The sequence below is a fragment of the Cariama cristata genome, unplaced genomic scaffold, assembly GCF_000690535.1.
Source record: "Cariama cristata isolate BGI_N322 unplaced genomic scaffold, ASM69053v1 scaffold8644, whole genome shotgun sequence".
Classification (NCBI taxonomy): domain Eukaryota; kingdom Metazoa; phylum Chordata; class Aves; order Cariamiformes; family Cariamidae; genus Cariama; species Cariama cristata.
In genome coordinates, this window is record NW_009614624.1 from 28803 (window position 1) to 51584 (window position 22782).

General features: G+C 38.0%; 1 protein-coding gene across 1 annotated transcript; it reads left to right on the top strand.

Moving 5' to 3' along the window:
* Nucleotides 1–2258: 2258 nt before the first annotated feature.
* LOC104161157 (zinc finger protein GLIS3-like) lies at nucleotides 2259–22540 on the top strand (the record flags this gene model as incomplete). The annotated part of the gene is made up of 3 exons (XM_009699488.1): nucleotides 2259–2420; nucleotides 3910–4020; nucleotides 22399–22540. Coding segments are annotated over 3 exons (415 nt in total), but the record flags the coding sequence as incomplete, so codon positions are not given.
* Nucleotides 22541–22782: the final 242 nt, after the last annotated feature.

Consider the following 22782-nt stretch of genomic DNA (forward strand, 5'->3'; position numbering starts at 1 on the left):
TTTTAAATTTGTAAGATAACATTCCCCAGTTTTGCTTAGTTAAACTTTTTTTCCCAGTTAAATTCAATGCTAATTTTGCAATCATAAACAATTATTTTGACATGTAATTTTGTTTGTATGCTTGAAGATTCAAAGTTTAATAACTTGTGAAATGAAAAAAACAGAGGGCCTGCTTTTTGAACTTTTTCACTGGGCTGAGTTTTACCCTATGAAATCGAATGTTGCTTGAGATGCTACAATTTATTTCATACTTATGTACAGCCTAGTTACTGTCATTAGAATGGATGATCTTTTATGAATTTAATAAGAAGTAATAACTTGTCTACATAAGATGGGCTAATCAGTAGGGTTCTTTGTTATTTTAACATAGCTGCTCTTGAATTATTTTGCTTTTCAAAGGCCATTTGTTATATCAGTCTTTAGCTCTCATGTTTTTTATGCTTTTTCCACTCTTAAAAAAAAAGTTGTATTTTTATGCAAGCAATTGTAAGCAATATCTGTCTAATTTTTTTTTTTTACCTTGAAGTATTTTCTAATAATAGTTACCTAAAAGTAAAAATATTTTTACACTTGCAACAATGTTTTGCTTGCATACTAAACCTTCATAAACATAAAGGCAACAGTATATGTACAAGCAGAAATTAGTGTTTAGTGATCAAAATTGGATAATCTGAAAAGCACTATAGGGTAAAGGGATGGGATATAAATAAAAAGCTTCATGGGTTGAGAAATGTTCTGAAACTGATGTGTGTGAAAGTTAAAATTGCAGTCATGATATAGTGGGAGGTGGTTCATCCCATTTCTCAAGCTTTAGTTTCTTAAGCTTAATTTTAATATTGCTGTTTCATAGGTTATGTGTATTACACTTTATTCTTTGAAGTTGCAACTCTCCCTTGCATTAATCCAAAAAACTGAAGTGTTTAAAATTCATTCATAAAAATTTTATATCCTGTTTTTTCTCTTTCTTGAAGATCTTACAGATTTGTAAGAAAGACGTGCTAATTATGATCAGAATTATGTTAGAGTTTTCCTACCTGTGCTATTGTAAACATACATGCACTGAATAATAAATTATAAAATTTATTTGTGTTATTCTAGCATCAATGAAAAATGGCCCATTTCTTTTCAAGTGAGTAAAATTAAAAGGAAGAGAAATAGTAGAAAATTTTGTGTTAGCATTAGAAATGTTTGACGTCTCTGTTAATGTTTTATTATCTTTGCAAGTATACAAGAACTGCAAACTAGCATGTTATGCAGCAGATGCTTTAGATGCCACACAGTGGAATATGCAGCAGCTGACACTAATGAGATTAATTGACCTTGACTAATAGAATTAAAAAAGCCTATACTTCTAACTCATAAATATTCAAGTCTAATTGAAAACAAATGTGTGTAAAAATTATAGAATCATAGAATGGTTTGGTTGGGAGGGACCTTACATTTGCTGGTGTCAGATAGAACTGATGGTTTTTACTTTCCCTTAGGATAAAATATACCATAGGAACATGATAGATGAACTGGCTTTCTATTCGTATAAACATAGGTTTCTCTGCAGATGCAGTTCTTGATTAGGTGTAGAAATACTGTGCCACATGATTATTGGTTATTCATAGGGATTAAATCCTATTTTGATGAGCTCCCATTATTTTTGGTATCTCATACATTTACTCATGGCAGAAAGGTAAAAAAAATATTTCAAAAATGATTTTACTTTTCACTTCACTATCAGCAAGGCAGAGCAGACTGACATTTCCCTGCATGACTTTATTGTTGCTCTATAGGTTGGGTTGATATTGAGAGATGCTTGTGTTCGGCTCAGTTGCTAATGTTCGAACAAGGCCAGGGCTGAACTAAGGGTAGCTAGCACGGGTCTTGGGAACCTTGCTGTGACCATTTTGCTTTCTGTATGGTATTTGGAGAATTAGCTGGGGTTGTGTTTCCCAGATGGGCTAGGTGGTGCTGCGCACTGAGCTGACCAGTCTCTTTGTGTCTCAGTGTCCCATCTGTAAAATGGGAGTAGGACATAGTTTCCTAACGCAGACATGTGCAGGGAGGATAAATACATTCTTATGGTCTAAATGGTTCAAACCCTGCAGCAACACCCACACTGAGAAGCCAGGCTTTCCTCAGCTCTGGAGAATCATCCAGCTGTAGCAGGCTGGAGGTCTCTGCAAGTCCTTTTACCCTCCTGCTCAATGTTTGCTGTTTTAGTTTGGCATGTGCGCTTTCCATTCCAATAATTTCTTTCTCTTTTCTAGTTTGAGGGTTGCAAGAAAGCGTTTTCCAGACTAGAAAATCTCAAGATTCACTTAAGGAGCCATACAGGTGAAAAGCCGTACCTTTGTCAGCACCCGGGCTGCCAGAAAGCATTCAGCAACTCCAGTGACCGTGCCAAGCACCAGAGGACACACTTGGACACTGTAAGGAAGCAGAAGTCCCACTGCAATCCCCTCTACATTAGACCATGTGCTCCTTTCCTCCAGCTTGGTGGCAGCAGGTAGCCCATAACCTTAGAGATAGGAGGGAGAAGTGTCTGGTGAGGCTGTTTAAGCTGCTTCAGAAGTGATCCAGTAATGCAAGTGTGGATGAAGATGGGCCAAACTGGTTGACAAAAATTCCACAGCTCTATGGGCTTTGCTGCAGGTAGAGGCAGTAACTTTCTCCTACTTAGGTGATCTTTAGAGAACCTGAAGTCACTATGCAAAGGCACAGAAGTCATCTGTGGTAATAACTGCTATTCTCTGACAAAATTCGGTGAAACTTAAGGCTGGGGCATGTACCAGAAAGTTAAGAGAGGAAAAATAATTTTGTAAATCTAAAAATACTCATGCCAACAAATTGTTGCTTGTGAATTTCAGTCACAGCTGAGATTGAGATTTGTTTAAAAACTTTTGTTTCATAACAAAAGATCATGTTTCATCAAAGACAAGCAGTTTCCAAAGGGCCAGAGTGCAGAAAGAAAATGAGAACAATGCCATTGAATTAGATGGCTGTCACAAAATTTAAATTATCCATTTCAAATAGTCGATAGTATGGCTGGTAAGTTAGTCAAGTGTACAAGGTATTTTCTGAAATGCTTTGTGAAATGTAAATGGCTAAATGGCAAAATAGCTAATTTCAGCAAACAGTTGGACCTAATGTTCATTTAAGGCTCTCTGTATTGTGGAACTACAAGTCTTCAGGGAAGACAGACAGGTTAGAAAAGGCAGAAGGATATATTTATAGAGGTTTATATTTATTATTATATTTATATCTATAGATTTAGATGTATTTATATAATCTATTGGTTAGATTTATTGGGCTTTCTTTTAATAAAAATTATAAAGAAATTACAGGAATGGTATCTTTCTAAAATGACATGTGTTATTAGAAAATGTGAGCTAAAGGAGTTTGACTTGTACTTCATGTGTATTTTTGTATGTAATATTTTTCAAACTTCAGTAATCAATGCTTGCTTTGGTTTTTGCTTGCTCTCTTTGTACTGTAGTAAACTAACACTTTTTCTTGTTCTTTTTCTGAAGCAGATTCTTCTATAATCCTAAACAGTCTATCTGGGCCTTTACTGCAGTTTCTTTACCTGATTCACTAAAGAATGTAGTTTCTGATTAAGTCAAAGGTTGCTCTGAGGGTGGAAGAATTGTGAGTATAACTAGTAGTATTCATTGTACTGATTTCAAAATAAAAAAGGTAACAATGAAAGGTGCTATAATGAAAGTTTTCCTTTGGCTTGTCTTCCTTATAAGCCTTACTTTCCTCCTTTTCCTTTTTAATAAATTACAGAGCGTTCTGCTTCTAATAATGTACACAGTTTTCCGTGGTTTGCAGCATCCCAAGGCTCAAAAGGGATTCTCTTGAGTTAAAATAATTTGTGATATAACAGCTACTTTATCCTTTTTCTTTTTGACTTAGAAACCTTATGCATGTCAGATTCCAGGATGTACTAAACGATACACAGATCCAAGTTCCCTGAGAAAGCACGTGAAAGCCCATTCTTCCAAAGACCAACAAGTGAGGAAAAAGGTAAATTTTCTACTGTGTTGGCTGGTGTAAAGCTTATGTGGAGAAGTCAGTGTTCTAATATTAGATGTTTCAATGCGTCTTGAATTACCTGTGCTGATGTCAGACTGTTGATTAGAAAAACTGTTAATGATCATCTTAGATAGATGATAATTTCATCTTTGACTTAACGAGGCAGCCTGCTTTAATGCTCTTTATTTTCTGATGTGATGATTAATCACAAAACATACATAACGAGGCAAATCAAAAATAGTCTTTGAAAATAGAAATTTTTGTTTTGAAAGTTCTGCTACTTGGTAAATATATAGTAATACAAAATCCAGTTTATACGGCCAGTCTCAGATGGAAGGATGGATTTTGAGGACAGATGGACAGTATGTGAGATTAAGCTCTAAATTATATTTCCATATGCCAGACACTTCAAAATACCAAGGCATTTCGCATTGCCGGTTCCCTGTGGATGTCAAGTCCATGAGTTAACAGTTCTCTATATGTATAAGCACATCTTTGACGAACTAAGTTGCGACCTAAGGGAATGGGGGTTTTTTGAGCATTTTTCACCATGTCTCCTATTAATCACTGGCGCGATTTCATTAGATTGTTTAGATCATTGACGATAAAAATCTAAGCTTTCATTCTAAGGGAAACAGGTCCTGATAAAAGGGGAACATGCATGAACTGGTGCAGGGATAGATAAACCTTTGAGATGTCAGGCCCATGTAGAACAAGTTATAGTTTAGAAGTTTTAGAATTAAATGCACAGCCATTCATAGAAAGTAGCAAAAAAAATGCTTCGTACAGCCTTGGAAGCACTAAGTGGCAGTCTTTAAAACTGCAGTATACAAATTCGAAGAGTTAAGTTTTGATTCGATAGTTTATTGAAGCAGGACATGGCAGCAAAGACCTGCTTGTCAGCCTCTGAGTAACTGACCTGTAGTATTCTTGAGAAATTCCCTTTAAACTTATGAGTGCCCACTCCTGTATCAGAGATAAAGGAACTGAGCATTCATTTTCACCTTAATAAGGAGTGCTTTGGCTCCCTTGCTCCTGTGCACGCTGCCCACAGGCACGACTGCTGAAGATCTGTGAGCCCTGTCCCACCTGTCCCAGGAGGGCAACTCAGCCACCCAGATGCTGTCTTTTACAAGCATGTAGAGTAAATGCGGATCAAGATGTTGCATTCTGAGAAATTTGTGTACGATGCCTCAACTAAAACTGGCATAATGGACCTGAATACAGGTATTAAACTACACCGTAACATTACTGTCACTGAAAGTGAAATAACATGTTATCTCCTCTGTCTCATTTTGTCAGATTGCAATACTGTATCGGGCTTTTGTTCCTGCATTTCATTCACTATTTGATTTTACTCGTTTTCCATTCCTTCTTTGTGGCAAATAGTTTAAACCTAGCCCTTTTTACTCCTCACTTGATTCTCTGTGGGCACATTCTAGACTTAAAATTACTTGTTTTTTCATCTCTGTTTGATAATGATTTATTTATGCTCATTCATCACCTGAGATATGTTGATATATGGAAGGGGAAATAAGCCAAACTTCCACAAAGAGAAAAGAAAAATTGTGGCATCTATCAAACCAGATACTTAAAACATGGATAAAGTTCACAATGTATAATGTTTACGGGACCTTTGAGAACTTATAATTGCTAACTAACTTTGGTATTTGAAGTATTTCCTGGCAATAATAATAATAATAAAAACTAAGAAACAATAAACCTTTTAATGCAGAATTAAGATTATTTATGGGTTTAATTAAAAGTGAAAATTGGCTTAATGTCAAAAAAGTCTGTACAAAAACGTGAATTCATCAAAAATAACCATAAAAATTCCAAGGTGATAAAGGCACAGAGGAGTAATACTTCCATCCCTAGGGATCTAATCTGTTGAAAAGAATGAAACCCTTTGCTGTCACACTACGTTAGTCATGGATTCATTTAATATATCGTGCCTGACTGCTTTTAATCCTCCTTTTAACCTCTCCCTACACAACAAGTGACACTATTGTGGTGTCTTAAGTTGCTGGCCCTCCAAGACTGTACCTGCAAATGTGTCTTTGATGTTGCACAGACTTAAAATAGCGGGATGAAGTATATTCATAACAGCAGAATCAGCTACTTGCTGTGCTAAACTTTACATTGAGTCTTCAGCCCAGATTTTCTAAATCTCTTGTCAAAGCTTTGGCCGTCTAAGATGGGACCAGATTATGCAATGTAACATAGATAAATTTCTAACTCTGAATTATTTTAAGCAACTTTTGTTGATACATATTTATGGCTTACCATGTAAGGAAAAAATGCCTTTTCTGCAATTCTTGTAAGGCAGCCACTGTTCCCCTTTTCCTCCCAAGCCTTAGCCTCCAACCATGCACCAAATACATTTAACTCGGAATCTCTCCAGGTAATGGGATGAGATCCCATAGACCAAGAAGATTCCAGCACAAATACATTTAATGCAAGCAATTTAGTGGATAATACAGTAAACTTTCATTTACATTTCATATGAAAGCAGAAGAATAAACAAAGCTATGCCTGCTTTAGTCATCTTTGTGTAATTTGTAAAATTCATCATAAACATGAGGGCAAACATGTACACGAATACCATGCAAACACCTGGGAACAGATGCTGAAAATATCTAGCAAAACATTTTAGGTGTAATCTCTATGCATCATAATATTCAGACTGTACTCTTAAAATATTTTAGTGGGATAAAAAGCAGTGCTTGCTATCTTATTTTAAAAAGTAAAAATTGCTGACTGTGCCTGGATTTCATCTTCCCTTGGAGAAGATGGATAGAGCTCCTTCTAAGCAGGGAAGTCAGTGATAAAAAACTAGACAGCACCCAAAATGAGAGCACAAAGTGATGCTGGGAGGAATACCGATGCACAACATGCCCCTGGACTCCAATGACTTTTAAAACTTGTCCTCTTCTTACTCATCTCCTCCTTTCAACTTTGAAAGGACAACAAACTTAAAAGATTTTTTTGTAAGTTGAACAGTTACTATGTGGTGCTTATTACTACAACATATAATGGAAGCTAAGAGCAATGTGGGATTCAAAGGGAACTGGGTATTTCTGTGCGTAATGAGACAGGATTAAAAAATAAACATGAGATTTGCAAGGGATATCAGTGCTTCAAGATCATACTTCAGAATAGAAGTCAGCATCAGGCTAAATAGATTTGGGAAAAGCATGGTTACTCTGTACTACTTATTTGCAGTTCCTCACTCTTTCTTCTGAAATGCCAGCCGCTAGTGAACACAATGTACATACCTTAAAGCAGTCTGGATGGATCTTGGGCCTGACCTGGAAGAAGCATCTGCTTCTAAACTGGTACTTCAAAATAACGTTCAGGCTGCCTAACCTTAATTTGTGTATTCTCCTGCTTTTTTCCTTCTCTCATTCCATTTTTATAATACTTTTCTCTTTCAGTTTCCTTTCTTATTCTGTCTTCCACCTTTGTAGCTTTGGGTCCTTAGGATATGCAACCGAAACTGACACTGTAGGCAGCTGAGGTGTGTATGCCATGATAAGACGAGTCCCAGGACTTACTTCCACCCCAGATTCTCATATATTCTCTCATCTTTTGCCCTGTTTCTTTCCTTCATTTTTTCCATATGCAGTTCAACTAAATTGTCAATTTAGAAAGCATATTGGTACATACAGGCAAATAATACACTTAAACATTTGACATGCTGTGTGTTTGCCAATCTTCATCTAGCCTGGACCTCATAGTAATTTAGGATCTCATGAACCATTTACCTTTTCTTTTCACCTTACATCAATAATCACCTAACAACTGTTCAGCTTTTTCAATCTTCCATGCGTTTTCAAGGCAGACCGGGACTAGAAAGAGAAATGAGTGGGGTTTTTAACTTTTAGAAAACTCTAAAAATGAGAGAAATCTAAAAAGGAGAAAGTTTCTAGTTGAGTCACTTTCTGAACTAACAGCTTTTATGTGAAGAGGGGCTGTAACACCTTAAACTGATTGTTTCCCAGAATAAATGGTAAACATTGATTTTTGAAAGGAAAGGACAAGGAGGAAAAATTCATGGATTGAAAATGCTATTTCATTTCTTCTTTTAAATACACAGCATAAACAATATAGTTACCTGGCTTGCTTTGTGGAAGTATAGAGAATCAGAAGAGAAGGTTAGGAAAACAGAAGGATGAGTGAGGCAAGTACTTGCTTCAGCTAATATTAACATTATTTATACTTCTTACAAAACACTATTTTTTGACTTCATAAAATCTGAAAACCATTTATACATTGATACTTTTTGTTCTGAGTATAGACTGGCTCTGAAAATTGCCAGCTTATAATATTAGATGCAGTTGTTAATGGTAGAAATATTGTCTGCATGAAGACAGGGTGAATCATTATGCCCATTAGATCCTGTAGTTCTTATTTGTAAAACACCTTTAATAAGGAAGGCTACAGTTGAGAGCTTTGCTTTGGTATCTTCAACACGGCTGAGTAATTTTGTTCCTTCAGTGATCCTGTGGAGTCTCTGACTAGTCAAAAAATAGGGCACTACTTGACACAAGTAAGCTTATTTTCAGTTGGTTACCCTTTCGTTTTTAGTAAACAGCAAATTTCTTACATCTGTGAACTGATGATACTGTCTTTGAAAATATGAATCCATAGCTCTTTTAGTTTGTATGTCTCTTTCTTGAAGTTAGTGGAAATGAAATTATGCAACATATCATTAACAAAATCCAGAGGCTACACTATTACATATCCAGTGATTTGAAACCAATATAGAAGGTGAATACTACCATTATGCTCTTCATGAAGATCTATTTGTTGTGCAAGCTAGCACTTAGCCTTGTACAACTATAAGAACATTATCTTTTTCATACCAGTATACCATGAAAAATAATTTGCTATTTCTGCAGGAATCTTGCTGAAGAAACATGTATTTGTGAATCTAAAAACATATTTACTTCACTTTTAAGTGTTACAATGCAAGTCCCACTTGAATGGAATGGACTCTCCACTGGCTTTGTGTAGATCTTGTCATGAACATCTGCAATGTCTAATGCCTTTTTGAAAGGTTTTCTCTTTTAAAAAAGTGCATTTTCAAACAGATAAGAGATAATTTAAAAAAAGGACAAAAGATTGCTTTGATTTCGTACAGCTGTTTGGCAAAGACAAGATCAGTTTGGTAACATCTACCTTATCATCTGAACAATGCAGTGGCTATGTGTTTAGGTATGGTTTTAATTTTGTCCATAATTATACTAGTGAACAACCGTGTCATGTATAATAGTTCTTTAAGCCAGTGTGCCCTGCCAAAAAAAAAAAAAAAAATATTTAAAAGATTGTTTCAATTTAGTTAGAGGAAAGTGTAATAGATAAGGATACAACTGATTAGCTCCATCTTTGTGGAAAGAAGGAAAGGATAATTTGAGCAGTTCAGATAAACAAGACCAGCTAAAGGGAATAGAATCATAGAATCATAGAATTGTTTAGGTTGGAAAAGACCTTTAAGACGATCTAGTCCAACCGTTAACCTAAGAATGTAAAAGTCTTAGTCTGGGCCTTGAACTGAAAGACAATTTATACCAAAGACTATCAGCTTTCAGCTGATCAGTCTTTGATTCTTTGGCAGTTTTAACAATGCTCAGACCATGTCTTTGATCCTGTGTAAATTAGTTATGGATCAAATACATTGTACAGATGAGCTTTGAGATATTGAATGCTTACCTGACAATTGCCTCTGAAAGCTGTCTGTCTCCTGGAAACCTGCATCATCTTAGCTCATTCAAATGGGTCTTGAGGAAACCATGCATGGATTCAGCTGACCAGATAGCTTAACACCTCAGCGGATACATAGCATAGTAAGTGTCTACCAGATTTTTCAATACTATGCAGAGGAGCATAAATCAGCTGAAGCATGCAGCGTTTAGTCTTAACTATATTTTCCTCCTTATTTATTTATTTGATTTGTGCTTAGTCTTGGTCTAACACAACAATGCATCAGGTATACGGTTGGACTTGATGATCTTTGAGGTCTCTTCCAACCATAATGATTCTATGATTCTATTCTATGATTCTAACAACTGTGCTTGTATCTGTTTTCCTGGCTTTCTCTGGGAAAGAATTTTTGTACTGTCTCTGCTGGAAAGCAAGTATCACAGAGGCATAGATTTGGGAAGGGCAGTCCAAAGGACGTTTCTGAAAGTGGTCTACACTTGGTGGAGGTTTTTTTGAATTGTAGTCTATATGGTACATCTGCCAAATCACTAAGGAATGAAGGGAGTTGTGAGACCTCAGGAGATAAGGGATATGTGCACACATTTCCAGCTTGGTTCGTTTATATGTATTAATATTCCTTTTTGACACAGATGGCCACTTGTAAACTGATGGCTTTTGAGGAGTTGTCAAAACATTCTCCCAGTGAAGATGGACTCTTCCAAGATTTATTCCTGTGATATCTGGTTGGAAGGAGTTCTTTTCAGGTGTTATTGTGCTGAGGAGGAATAAAGGACAGGCAATCAGAGTCTCCCTAATCCTGCTGCTATTTCTGCATGATTTCTTCCATGTTGCAATTATTGCTCTTTCAAAAACCAATCAGTTAGCAATGGTGGGAAGTTTTCAGAATACTTTTGCTGATTACAATAAAGAAAAAAGGTGCTACACTGCACTGTTGAGATGAAGTGGCTGTATGACACCTCAGCCATATCCACTCCTACTTTCGACTGTAGTAGAGGCTAGTAGAGCAGAGCAGTCCACACTAGGTGTGGAGCATGTTGGAAATAATGAAATAAGGTTATGGATCATTGACCGAAGCAATTCCTGGAATTGCCTTGCAGAGTGGCCTGGGCTGACCTTGACCAGGTTTCCCATCTGAACTGAGGGGGCTTTACAGAAGCCACCTTGCACAGATGGTAAGGATCCTGCAGATACTACTCTTCTGCCACTGAGCAACCCCCACATTAGCAAAAAGAGGATATAAAATCTCCATCTTTAGAGGCGGATCTCAGTAATTGAATTCTTCTGAAGCCTAGTCATTTTATGTCCCTTTTCATCTTTACTCTCTTAGAGCCTTGTTATGTATAATATATATAAACCCATCCACCTTACAATGAAAATGTTAAGAGAAATAGTAAAAAACTCAAGTGCTTAAAGACATGATATCCCCCTATTGAACAGTATTTCTCTGGAAATAAGACACACAAATGTTTTCATTGCAAGTTAACGTGGGGTTTTCTATAGTTTTGAGAGGTTGTCTACCTTTGTATTTTGTGGGTCATGTCCACAAAAACATTATTCCCTTAGCAAAATAATACAGAGCTCTTGCTTCTTACATGGCTGCACACTTCTTGATCATTCATTGTTTACATTGTTTTACAGTAGAAGCAGGCTTTTTTATTGTTGATTTTACCACACAATTGATGAAGCTACCAGTTTGTTTACAGATTTTGGAATAAACAAAATTATACACCAGCACTTAGATTTAGTGGAGCACATGAATAGAAAAAAAAGTCTGGTGAATTTCTTTAGCTAGTATCTTTGGTTTATTTAATTTCCCAACACTTATTTCCATTTTTTCCTTTCATTTCCTTTCATTTCTCAGTGCTTGATCTAGGCTTCTTTGTGAATCAAGAAGCACAATGCTTAATGTGTTTCTTACAGGAAATAAATTCACTTCTTTTTTATTTTTCTAACTCAGAATGTTTAATTGATGAGGAAAGAGGGAGCCAAGGAGGGTTAGAGCATTACATCATTGGTATTTCAGCAGGTTATTCGGGCACTAAGCTAGTTACCAGTGACATTGTCCATTATGTGACTATATTAATCTGGAGAAATTGCTCTGTTTGTGAACACCTGCCTTGTGGGGAGCAAACAGCCAGATCCTACAGTATGAGCCCATTTTGTTTCTGCGTCTTTCAGGTTTCACTTGCCCTTACTTGAACTCTTAGTTCAGATTTCACTGTTAAAACTGCAAAAGGGAGAGAATGGATTGAAAGGGAAGTAAATTTATTTTCTTGCTTTGAGAGCAGTCGAACATAAGGATATTTTCCCTCATTTGTTCTCTACAGAGTCCATTTAAAAGATGTCACTAGTGCAAAAAGAAGTGCATTCCAGGGCTAAGGGTCAGTGAGCAGTGCCCATGGTAACTAAGAAACTATTCTGCAGAAAAAATGCAGTAAAGAGTAAGTGTTTTAATCCCCAACTTTAATCCCTCTACTTCCTGATTTCAAAATTAAATATAAATCAGGCACCATGGTGTGCAGCAATTTTTCCTGAAAGGGATGTTGGCAAAAAGGGATTAGGAATGGGCAGCAGTCTTTAAGGAATTTAATCATACAATTTGTTGTAAAACTTTTGAGACTACGAATGACCAGTTCTTTTGAGCATGGTCAGTGAGAAACAGGAAAACAGACCCTGAAAGAGATGGAGGACCGGCTGTGACTGACTCCCCCCGAGAGCTGCAGCATCAGCAGTGATGTGCGCTGTGGTGGTATGCATGAGGTGTTCCTCAACAAGGAAGCTCCATTGTGGCAGATGTGCTTTGCCAGCAGTGCATGTAGCAGCTCCGCTCTCCAGGGAGGAGGAAACGTCAAAACCACCCTATGGTTTTCATGGTTCACTGGCAGCTGTGGCAGTTGGTTTAAGCAGGAGATTGTTGGCTCACTCTGATGTTAACACTTGCTATTTCACATCATGATTCCTCCCTCCACTTGGTTTCTGCCCTGAGCTTGTACTCCTGTGATTTTCAGTAGTGTGATGTGTTGAAAAGTGCACCAGAAGGAAAAAGTGCTGTCACCCTCATTACATTTATACATGTATAAATGTATAATGTAAAAAAAACCTGGATTGTCTCAAAACTCTGTAAAGAGCTATCAGTGCATGCCCATAGCGTTTTGTATTCTTCAGGTTCATTTTTGGTAGCAAACAGTATCTTTTTCTGCACTTGTGTGTCTTCACTTCCCTGTCACAGCGTATGCATGAAGGTGGGCTTGAGAGAGCAGGAACACTTCTTTCTTTCGGGGCCTCATTGACAGAGTACTATGGGAGGCAGTCCTGAAGGGCAAAGGAGCTCATGAAGGTTAGATGTTCTTCAAGAAGAAAAATCTAAAGTTGCAGGACAAGGTCATCCCCACGTACCAAGAGTCCAGCTGGCAGGAAAGAAGACCAGCCCAGCTGAGCAGAGAACTTTGGCTGGAACTCAGGAAAAAAAAGAGAGTTTATGACCTTTAGAAGAAGGGGTAGGCAACTCGGGAGGACTACAAGTATGTTGTGAGGTTATGCAGGGAGAAAATTATAAGGGCCGAAGTCCAACTAGAATTTAATTCAGCTACTGCAATAAAAGACAATAAAAAATGTTTCTATAAATAATTAGCAACAGAAGGAGGGCTAAGGAGAATCTCCATCCTTTATTGGATGAGGGGGGAAACAGGGTGACAAAGGAGGAGGAAAAGGATGAGGTACATAATGCCTTCCTTCTTTGCCTCAGTCCTTAACAGTAAGACCAGTTGTTCTCCGGGTACCCAGCCCCCTGAGCTGGAAGACAGGGACCGGGAGCAGAATGAAGTCCCCATAATCCAAGAGGAAACGGTGAGCGACCTGCTGCACCACTTGAACACACACAAGTCTATGGGGCTGGATGGGATCCACCCAAGGGTGCTGAAGGAGCTGGTAGAAGTGCTCAGCAAGCCACTTTCCATCATTTATCAGCAGTCCTGGCAGACCGGGGCGGTCCCAGTTGATCTGCTGGAGGGTAGGAAGGCTCTACAGAGGGATCTGGACAGGCTGGATCGATGGGCTGAGGCCAATTGTATGAAATTCAACAAGGCCAAGTGCTGGTTCCTGCACTTCGGTCACAACAACCCTATGCAACGCTACAGGCTTGGGACGAGTGGCTGGAAAGCTGCTCCAGGACCTGGGGGTGTTGGTTGACAGCCGACTGAACATGAGCCAGCCGTGTGCCCAGGCAGCCAAGAAGGCCAACAGCATCCTGGCCTGTATCAGAAATAGCGTGGCCAGCAGGACGAGGGAAGTGATCGTCCCTTTGTACTCAGTGCTGGTGAGGCTGCAACTCGAATACCATGTTCGATTCTGGGCCACTCAGTACAAGAAAGACATTGAGGTGCTGGAGCGTGTCCAGAGAAGAGCAACGAAGCAGGTGAAGGGTCTGGAGCGTAAGTCCTATGAGGAGCGACTGAAGGAACTGGGGTTGTTTAGTCTGGAGAAAAGGAGGCTGAGGGGAGATCTTATCGCGCTCTACAACTACCTGAAATGTTGTAGCGAGGTGGGTGTTGGTCTCTTCTCCCAAATAGCAAAGGATAGGATAAGAGGAAATGGCCTCAAGTTGTGCAAGGGGAGGTTTAGTTTGGATATTAGGAAAAATTTCTTCACAGAAAGTGTTGTCAAGCATTGGAACCGGCTGCCCAGGGAGGTGGTACAGTCACCATCCCCGGAGGAATTTAAAAGTCGTGTAGATGTGGTGCTTAGGGACATGGTTTAGTGGTGGACTTGGCAGTCTCAGGTTTGACTGGACTCAATGATCTTAAGGTTCTATTCCAACCTAGGTGATTCTATAATTCCATGATTCTCATTACCCAGTAACGCTTCAGTCTGGGCTTTAAATGTGCTATCCTGTCCATGATGCTACTTAAGCATCACCAGTATCTAAGCAAGCAAGATTGAAGATGTGTAAAGGATGCCTAAGAGGTTGCAGTTAACCGCCATGACAGCAGCCCAAACACCCTTCAAGTCTTTACGACTGTTCTCACAGTGTGTCGCTGTTCCAGGCTGGGACTTCCTCTGCATCCATCATTGACATGCAGATTTCACGCTGCTGGAGATGGGTGTTGGCAGCTGGCCTGCATTGGCAAGTAGTGATTTGGAGTCCTCAGTACTACTCCTGAAGTAATGATAGACTGGCTTCACTGACATTCCCTGTATGAGGAGGGCCTTCGTCTGCCCATTTGTTTCCTCTCTGTGCTGCAGAGCTCTGCTCCATCTGTTGACCCAGTGGTTTGTGAGACTGCACTGTAAGCTGAATTAGGGCTTTAACAAAGACAACAAACCTAACCTGAAACAGAAATGGCCCACAATAAATGGGAGGCTGTAGGAACTCTGAAAGTTAGCAGTGCCAGCCCAGCCAGTACATCACATCATCATCTAGCCAGGAAACACACTAAAGACATAACTCACAGACAGTGGATGAAGCTGTATAGGGATGCCCTAAGCAATCTTTGCAGGACTAAAAATCATATGTCTGAAGGCTAGAAATTTGGATCGCTTACTAGTACAGCTGCCAGAGTATTTCAGTTCTAGTCTTAGGCTCTAATCAAGGTATTAATTTGAACAGATGAATATTTCCTTGTAGGAACTGGTACATGCATGAACATAAGTTCCAGTGGAGATTAACACAAAATCAAATACTTAAAGTGAATGCCAGTGTTATATAAAGGGTGCTGCAGGGTTTAAAAAGAGAATGTGAAATCTGAAAGTCTTTGTTTCTGTATACTAATAATTGCTGATGTTCTCTACAGATTTTCATGGCAATTTTTGTAACCTGTGACAGGGAGAAAAATATGTTTGTGGTAAATGAAGGACCAAGTGGATAGGTACTTTTTTATTTTCCACGTTTTTCCAGTCATGAAATGAAAATTTACCAAACAGATGTATTTTCGGAAAGGGAAAGCAAATCATTCTGGAGTACAAGTGGTTTCTTTGTCAGGATGCATTTTCTTGGAAAAGCTGATGTTTAGCAATATCATATACTAGCTATATCTCCAGATCAGTGTGGCACAAGAGAGTGATTTTTTCCTGCTTTTTTAATGGCACAGCTCAGCTCTTAGATTGCTGCTCATACAAAAACCAGCTACAAGCCTCTTAGAACTGTGAGAAAAAGATGGTGAAATAGGAAGTTTCATAGGTATTATGTAGGTGGCAATTTTTATAAGATAGTTGCATGTTTTCAGAGTTGATACAATTTGATATGGGGCAGGCAGAGAGGTAATGTGCATGTGTGTTTGGGTGCATGCGCATGCATCGGTATGGGTACTTGCCAGTTCTATGACTACAGTGAGAAAGAAACAAAAGCAAAATGTATGAAAATGTGGACTTCTCCAAGACAGTGGATGTCACAACAAGGAGCATCCTTAGGAACCTTCTATGTTAAAACACATTACTTCCAAATATGTAGAGCAAAGTAATGTTTTCAACAGAACTATGATCAAACAAGCTTTTTGTTTATTTCAGAAAGTGGCGACTTACAATACATGTCACTCTAACTGTACTTTTCTTCTTTAAAGTAAGAATCTCAGTTTGATTTTTTTATTCAAAGTTTCCTTTCTGATCTGTCCCAGCTGCAATTTTTCCCCTTAAAATAAGTGTTCTTGGTGTTCTGTTTCATTTTAATGAGATAACCCAAATTATTCCTCATCTTAGAATAATATCAATCAAAAGAAAACTCTCTGTTCTTTATATAATAAAGGTAGAAGTCATTTCAGTGTCATCAATCTTAATGTAACAGTGTTTTCCCCTTGTAGTATTGCTTCAAAATCAGAATTTCTTCTTGACTTAAAATTTGCCAACGTTAGCTGATTGTGTAGGTTCCAGGTCCTTTTGATTTTTAATGCAAGAGACTGAAAAACATTTTTGGTATGTTTTCCTGATTTATGCTAGATCACAAAAATGGAAGCCATTTTTGTACTTGAACTCCAGTGTTTGAGAGGAGCAAAAGTAACTATTTCTTGTCTAGAACCTAACATGCCTACTGTGCAGATAGGCTAGTTTAACTTGATTTTTGTTATGTTCTCCTGGCCGAACATTTAATTGAAACAGAATGTAAGAATAGCATGCACAATTACTGAAAGCTGTGTTAGACAATTAGCAGAATAGTGAATGCTGTGGTTCTCTAGAAATCCTGCCCAGATGACGCACTGGAAACAAAGGTTATTGAGGAATCCCTTCTCTCTGCATTGCTTCTTCGCCCCCCGATGTCTGTAGCCTCCAGAGGCAAGAATTAGGACACTTAGCAAGCATAAACTTTTAGCAAATGGAAACTTTTACTGTCTGTTGTCAAAAAGGTTTAGTACTGTGCTTGAAGCTGATCTACGTGAGTAAAGGGATGATCTAGCAAGCAACCCTATAATATGAGTAAACACTGTCACATAGCATGGCTTCATATTCAACTTATAATTTTCTAGTGGTCATGTCTGTGTACTGTCAATGTCATGATACTAACAGGGCATCATTTTACTCTAACTGTGCAAGCAAATATTAAATTCTGGCTACTCCTTCAGAAAAAGTAGTACAATATGTAGCTCTGTGTAGATAGGTCATGCTTCTGTCTCCCAATGCCAGCTTAATTTGCGGACAATAAAAATGAGTGAAAGTCTGCTGGCTTATTCTCTACTTGACAAATAGCGCTTAGCAAACTTAATATACAGACTATGTGAATAACAAAAATTCCTCCTGAGCTTTATAAGGAAAACAAAAACACAGTTATAGAGCTAATACAGTTAGTGTAAAACAATTCCTCTCAATGAAATGTAGCAGTATTTAGAGTTTTTTTGCTGGCTTTAGGCATGGGAGACACAGGTCTAACCTGCATCAAAATAAATAAGCTGTAACCAATGTCTCCCTCACATATGGAAATATGCTACTAGGTGCACAACATAAATACAGTCCATTAAACCTACTTTCGCAAAAGCAAGATTTAAAATGCTGTGATTTGATGACATAACTGACATGTTTGAATGACTGGAGGAGTCCAGACTTTGCTGAAGAATTACTAGAGTTAATCTGAGTACATATAGGCAGGTTTTGAAGTTACTGAGATCCTATTTTAAGTGGTTTGGAAACAAACTAATAATGTTTGAGAAATCCTAAACTACTTCTCTTCTGACTAAATGTATTCATAAACACACATTTTGTATGTTTTTTCCTTGATGGTGTCTGATTTCTATTGAACAGAAATAATGCTGAAGAAACTAGCCAGGTTGTACGTGCAGATCTCAGATAAAACACACATTGGTTAGAGAAATACAAAACAAATGATCTTTTCTTTTAAGGAGACATTTTCTCTGGAATTATATCATGCATCTAATCAACAGCATGTCTCTGCTCTTGTACTCAAATATAATGAAATTGAAAATTGAAGAATGTAGAGTCTTACTGCCTTCTAATTACTTCTGCTTGTATCATTTAATCTTGGGTAATGCTTTAATCGTATCTAAATGTACAGGAGTTGAATTTCCATTTATTGTTCGGAAAGCTGATAAGCATTAGTTGATTGTCACAGAAATAAAACAATTGTAACTCATGACTGACAGTGATTTGTTTACCACATTGTGACAATGGGAATGTCTCAGATTTCCAAATACAAAACTTCACAAGTCTGCCATACAACTGAGCTATTAAAATAGAAAATCTATTATTTAGAACAAATATTTCATACAGGGAGGTTGTAAGTGAGCTGAGCAGTTGATTGTTAACTTGCACCTTGGTCAGCCATAAATTTAGGCTACATTACAGCACACAGAAAATGTCTCTGTTCAGCATGGCAAAATTGTCAGTTACTGATTTCATCATTCAGTAAGGTAACTTTCTAAGCTTGTAGATCTTAAAAATAGATTGGCAAGTTTTCAGTCCCAACGTGATTGTACTGGTGCTCAGCTGAGCGATCATGAGGGAAGCAAGGTATTGCAGCCAGGATGCTGGGAGGTTTGTGCTGGGATATGATTTACACAGAAGTCAAAGAGACTGTCAACTGTCTTTCACAGCTGGTTAGTAAGTTTACAGTCTAGGCTGGAAAAAAAAATGCATTGTCATTAGAGCAAAGCAAGAAATAGACTGCAGTGGTTAGATTTGTTCAGTTATTTTTTGTCCTTTATAGCAAACTGGAGGTAAAAGTTTATGAATGCAATGAATGGTTGGTTTATTTGCCTGTTTTTGAGATCATTTGTGTTTTCATTGTCTGTTCTGTGTTTCTTCTCATACTAAAGAAAAATCATAACTCAGATTTACCTGCTCTTGACAAAATACAAAAGATTGGTTTTAGTTAAAACTTTTTATTAAAAGTTTTCTATAAAATATGCAAAAATATTTGACTGAGATGGAGTGGTTTTTTACCCTGAATGTCTTTACAGAAAAAAACAATGCCTTGATCAGGCATATTTAAACCAGAGTCTGTTTTTTTGCAGTCTATGTTGTTCCAAAATGGTGACAGCTTATGCCAGCCCTGATATAATGGTACAGAGGAAAGATCTGGAAAAACATTGCAGAGAGGATGAGCTTTAGATGGCAGAGGAAGGAGGATCCAGCAACCAAGCATGGTTACTGTCTCTCTCAAGAGAAAACAGTAATGGTGGGGAATGCAGTTTTCCAGAAGTTGTGACTAGTTTGATTCAATGGCTGGTTCTGCTAAAGGAAGCTTACCCATTTCTGGTGCTGCTCTGCTACGCAGTAGAGGAGGGAAGTCGTCCTCTACCTCTGCTCCCCACCCTTTCCAATGGTGCAACAGTAATTACTCTTAAAGAGCAACTTAGGTACATATCCTGCAATAAAGGAGAGTAAAGTTATTCCCAGCACCTATTGTCTGGTAAGGATTTATAGAAAGCCTGTGGTAGTATTTTTAGTGGCAATTTGAATTAGCAGTGTGTGTCTACAGTTGCACAAATCAGTGTAATATCCACCTCTTGCTCAGGATATTTCATTATATGTATGTTAAATACATATATTGTCATTCTAAATATAATAGACAATACATGTATGTATGTGTGTATCTAAGTTTATAAGACCTATATATCTAGCCCTTGTGGTTGTAAATATAAATCAATAATAACCAATGCATGGATTAAGAACTGTCTTCAGCAATCAGATCACAACTGTCTCCCAGTATTTGTTTCATTGTTTTTGGTTTTCTGTTGTTGATCCTGGGTTTTGTTTGTTTTTATAAGCATTGGCTGTTGAGCAAGCCAGAAAATTTATGTCAGCACAGGTTATCACGATAGATTTGTTCTCAGTATCAAAAGGTTGGCAAATGCAAAACAAACCTCCTGAACAGTGCGAAATAGAAAAAATGTGTAAAATAGGCTGTTGCTGTTATTCAATACTTGTAACTAATGTGTAAATACTTAGCTCTCATTTCCTTGTTCGGCTCACTCTTTCATCCATATGAGTGCTGACCACAGAAAATTGATCCGTTTCTTACTCACAAAAAAAATATTGCACAAACAAACAACTTTACACAGGTAAGCTCTGTAAATCTGTATTCTGTGTAATAAAATCCTGATTTTTTTACAGAAGTCAGATTTTTTTGTATTTATTTTCTTATTAGATTCCATAGAAATTTAAAGTCACATAATGCTTATGAATAATGTAACTGATAAGAATTTGAATCTGGATACATCTGACATTTAATTTCCCAGGCACTTAATTTCATGCAAAAGCCATGTTACTAGTGAGAGTAGTAAGAACAGAGTAATTAGTGGATAATAGCAGACAACCATACGTGCTACACTGAAAGAAACATTTGTACTTATAATGGACTGTAAATATGGATAATAAATGGAAAGCATTTGTCAGGGTATTTTTCCCTTTCTTTCCCCTTTTCTCCCTTTTCACCCTCTTTCTCTTTCTCCCCCCACCCCCACCTCGTACAATTGTAGAATAACAAATATTCCTTACAAAGGTAGTGTACCTTTGGACTTAACAATGACTCACTAAATTTTTAAGAGAAGGAATAATCTACAGCACGTGCGTAGGTATCATAGGCTGCGTAGTATCTCCTGTTACAGTCACCCTACCTCAAGTGCTTATGATGTGTAAGACCAACTCTCTATTCTGTTGCAATGGTTTTGTATTAATGCATGTCATCAAAAGTCATTTGAATGATTATCAGCATCTTGTGGCACAGTAATGGGTCTTTCTACAGTTGCATTGAGAATCATTCCCTGTTACTCTTTTTTCTTCATTTCTGAGTATAGGATGGACAGAAATTTCTCTTGTTGTTTCTCTTCCTTCCCTTAGAAGTTTGTTAGAGGTGCTAGGTTATGTTCTAGTTGCTGTTACCTGCTCACCTTTCATGGCACCAAACAGAGAGGAGATGCCTCAGTTGTACCTGTGAGATTTGCTTCTTGGGACTCTGATGCATGAGTGCAGAAAATCCTACTGCACTAGGTCAGGTTTCTGTCCAAAATGCTGCATGAACTATCTCTTCGCTGGCATGGGTGACAGGACAGTATATTTATTCACATCTCAGCCACTGCAGTGGCCCACATGCATATAAACACAGACTTTCCTTTTTCATGCTTTTAAATGAATACACCAGCCTGTGAGCCGAGATGGCCCTAAGGAACAGGCAAATTTTTGTTACATACAACAGTAACATCAGGCAAGGGATTGGGACAGGCAGAGCAGCATCTGTCTTCCAGAAACCTCAGGGTGCAGTTTTGCGTTACAGCTAGGACAGCCTTGTGTCAGGGTGCTGCAGTAGGCTTTCTCCCTTTTCCCTATTTTGTTTTGGGGAAATTTTTTTTATTGTATTTTTTATTATATTGTGTTGTAGACTCAGGGTGAGACTGTTCATCCAGTTTCATCCAAAGGAAAACTCTTGTTATGCATTTGTTTATTAATTATTTGCAGAGTGAATTTTCTGCTGGATCTGCCAGATAAACAGACTTGTTGCTGATGGATCAGGTACCAGGCAAGTGGCCATGCATGCAGCTGGGATAGTGGCAGTGATGAAGTACTCACTTTCAGATCAGTTCAGCCGTAATGTGAAACAAATGCAATCCTAGTCACTTTAACAATGTGATCTCAAGACAGCTTTGGTCAATATAAAGTGGTACCATTTCCATCCTGACCATCTTGAATGATACCACTCCTGGCTGCTCGTAGTCCATTGTTCCCAGTGCCACGAGCACCTTTGCTTTTCATGTCTCTTAGTGAGCCAGTGCAGAGCAATAAACCAGTAGGAAAATATTTGTATTTTTTTATAGTGTCCCTCTGCTGATATAAGAGATGTCAGACATTTGATGAATCTTCATTATCCATGAATCAGAACACTCTTCTGTCTTTTGCAGTGCATGACAAGAGAGCACGTGTAAGTCCATCTATCCGAGGTCCTATGTGTACAAGTAGCCCTTCTCCTCAGTACGGTCTTGTTAAGCATCTGGAAGAGTTTCCTTTCTCAGACTTGAAAAATGCCTGCTGTAATGGAAGGATATTAACCAGAATTAAAAAGAAAAGATTTTCACTTGTGTTCCATTTCTTTATCTAGCTCTCAACATTTCTTCATTATAATTTTTCAGTGTCTTAAGGATTTTTGTGATTCATTTCCTTTTTTTCATCCATGTTATAATAATTTCTCCTTTTTTATCTCTTGTGTTTCAGTTGCGATCGAGCTCAGAGCTTGGCCAGGACATTCTGAATGAGTGTCTCGCAATCCAGCCCCTCCAGCCAGCCCCATCACCACATGATGCCGCAGATAATACCATGGGACACTCCCCAGGTCCTGCTCACAATATTTACCCAGGTACAGAAAAAGACAGATAAATAGCCTGCTGTATTATTTCTCACTTAAGACTAGGGATGATTTTGCAGAGTAGGATGTACTCTGAAATCTGTATCTATCTCATGAGAAGGAGAGAATCTGCATATTAATATAAAAAGATAGATTTTGAACTGATTGTTACAAGTTTTTTGAAGGGAGGCAGGACAAATGGTATTTTATCCATGAAAAGATATATTGCAATGAAGAGCAATATTTTTGCTCTA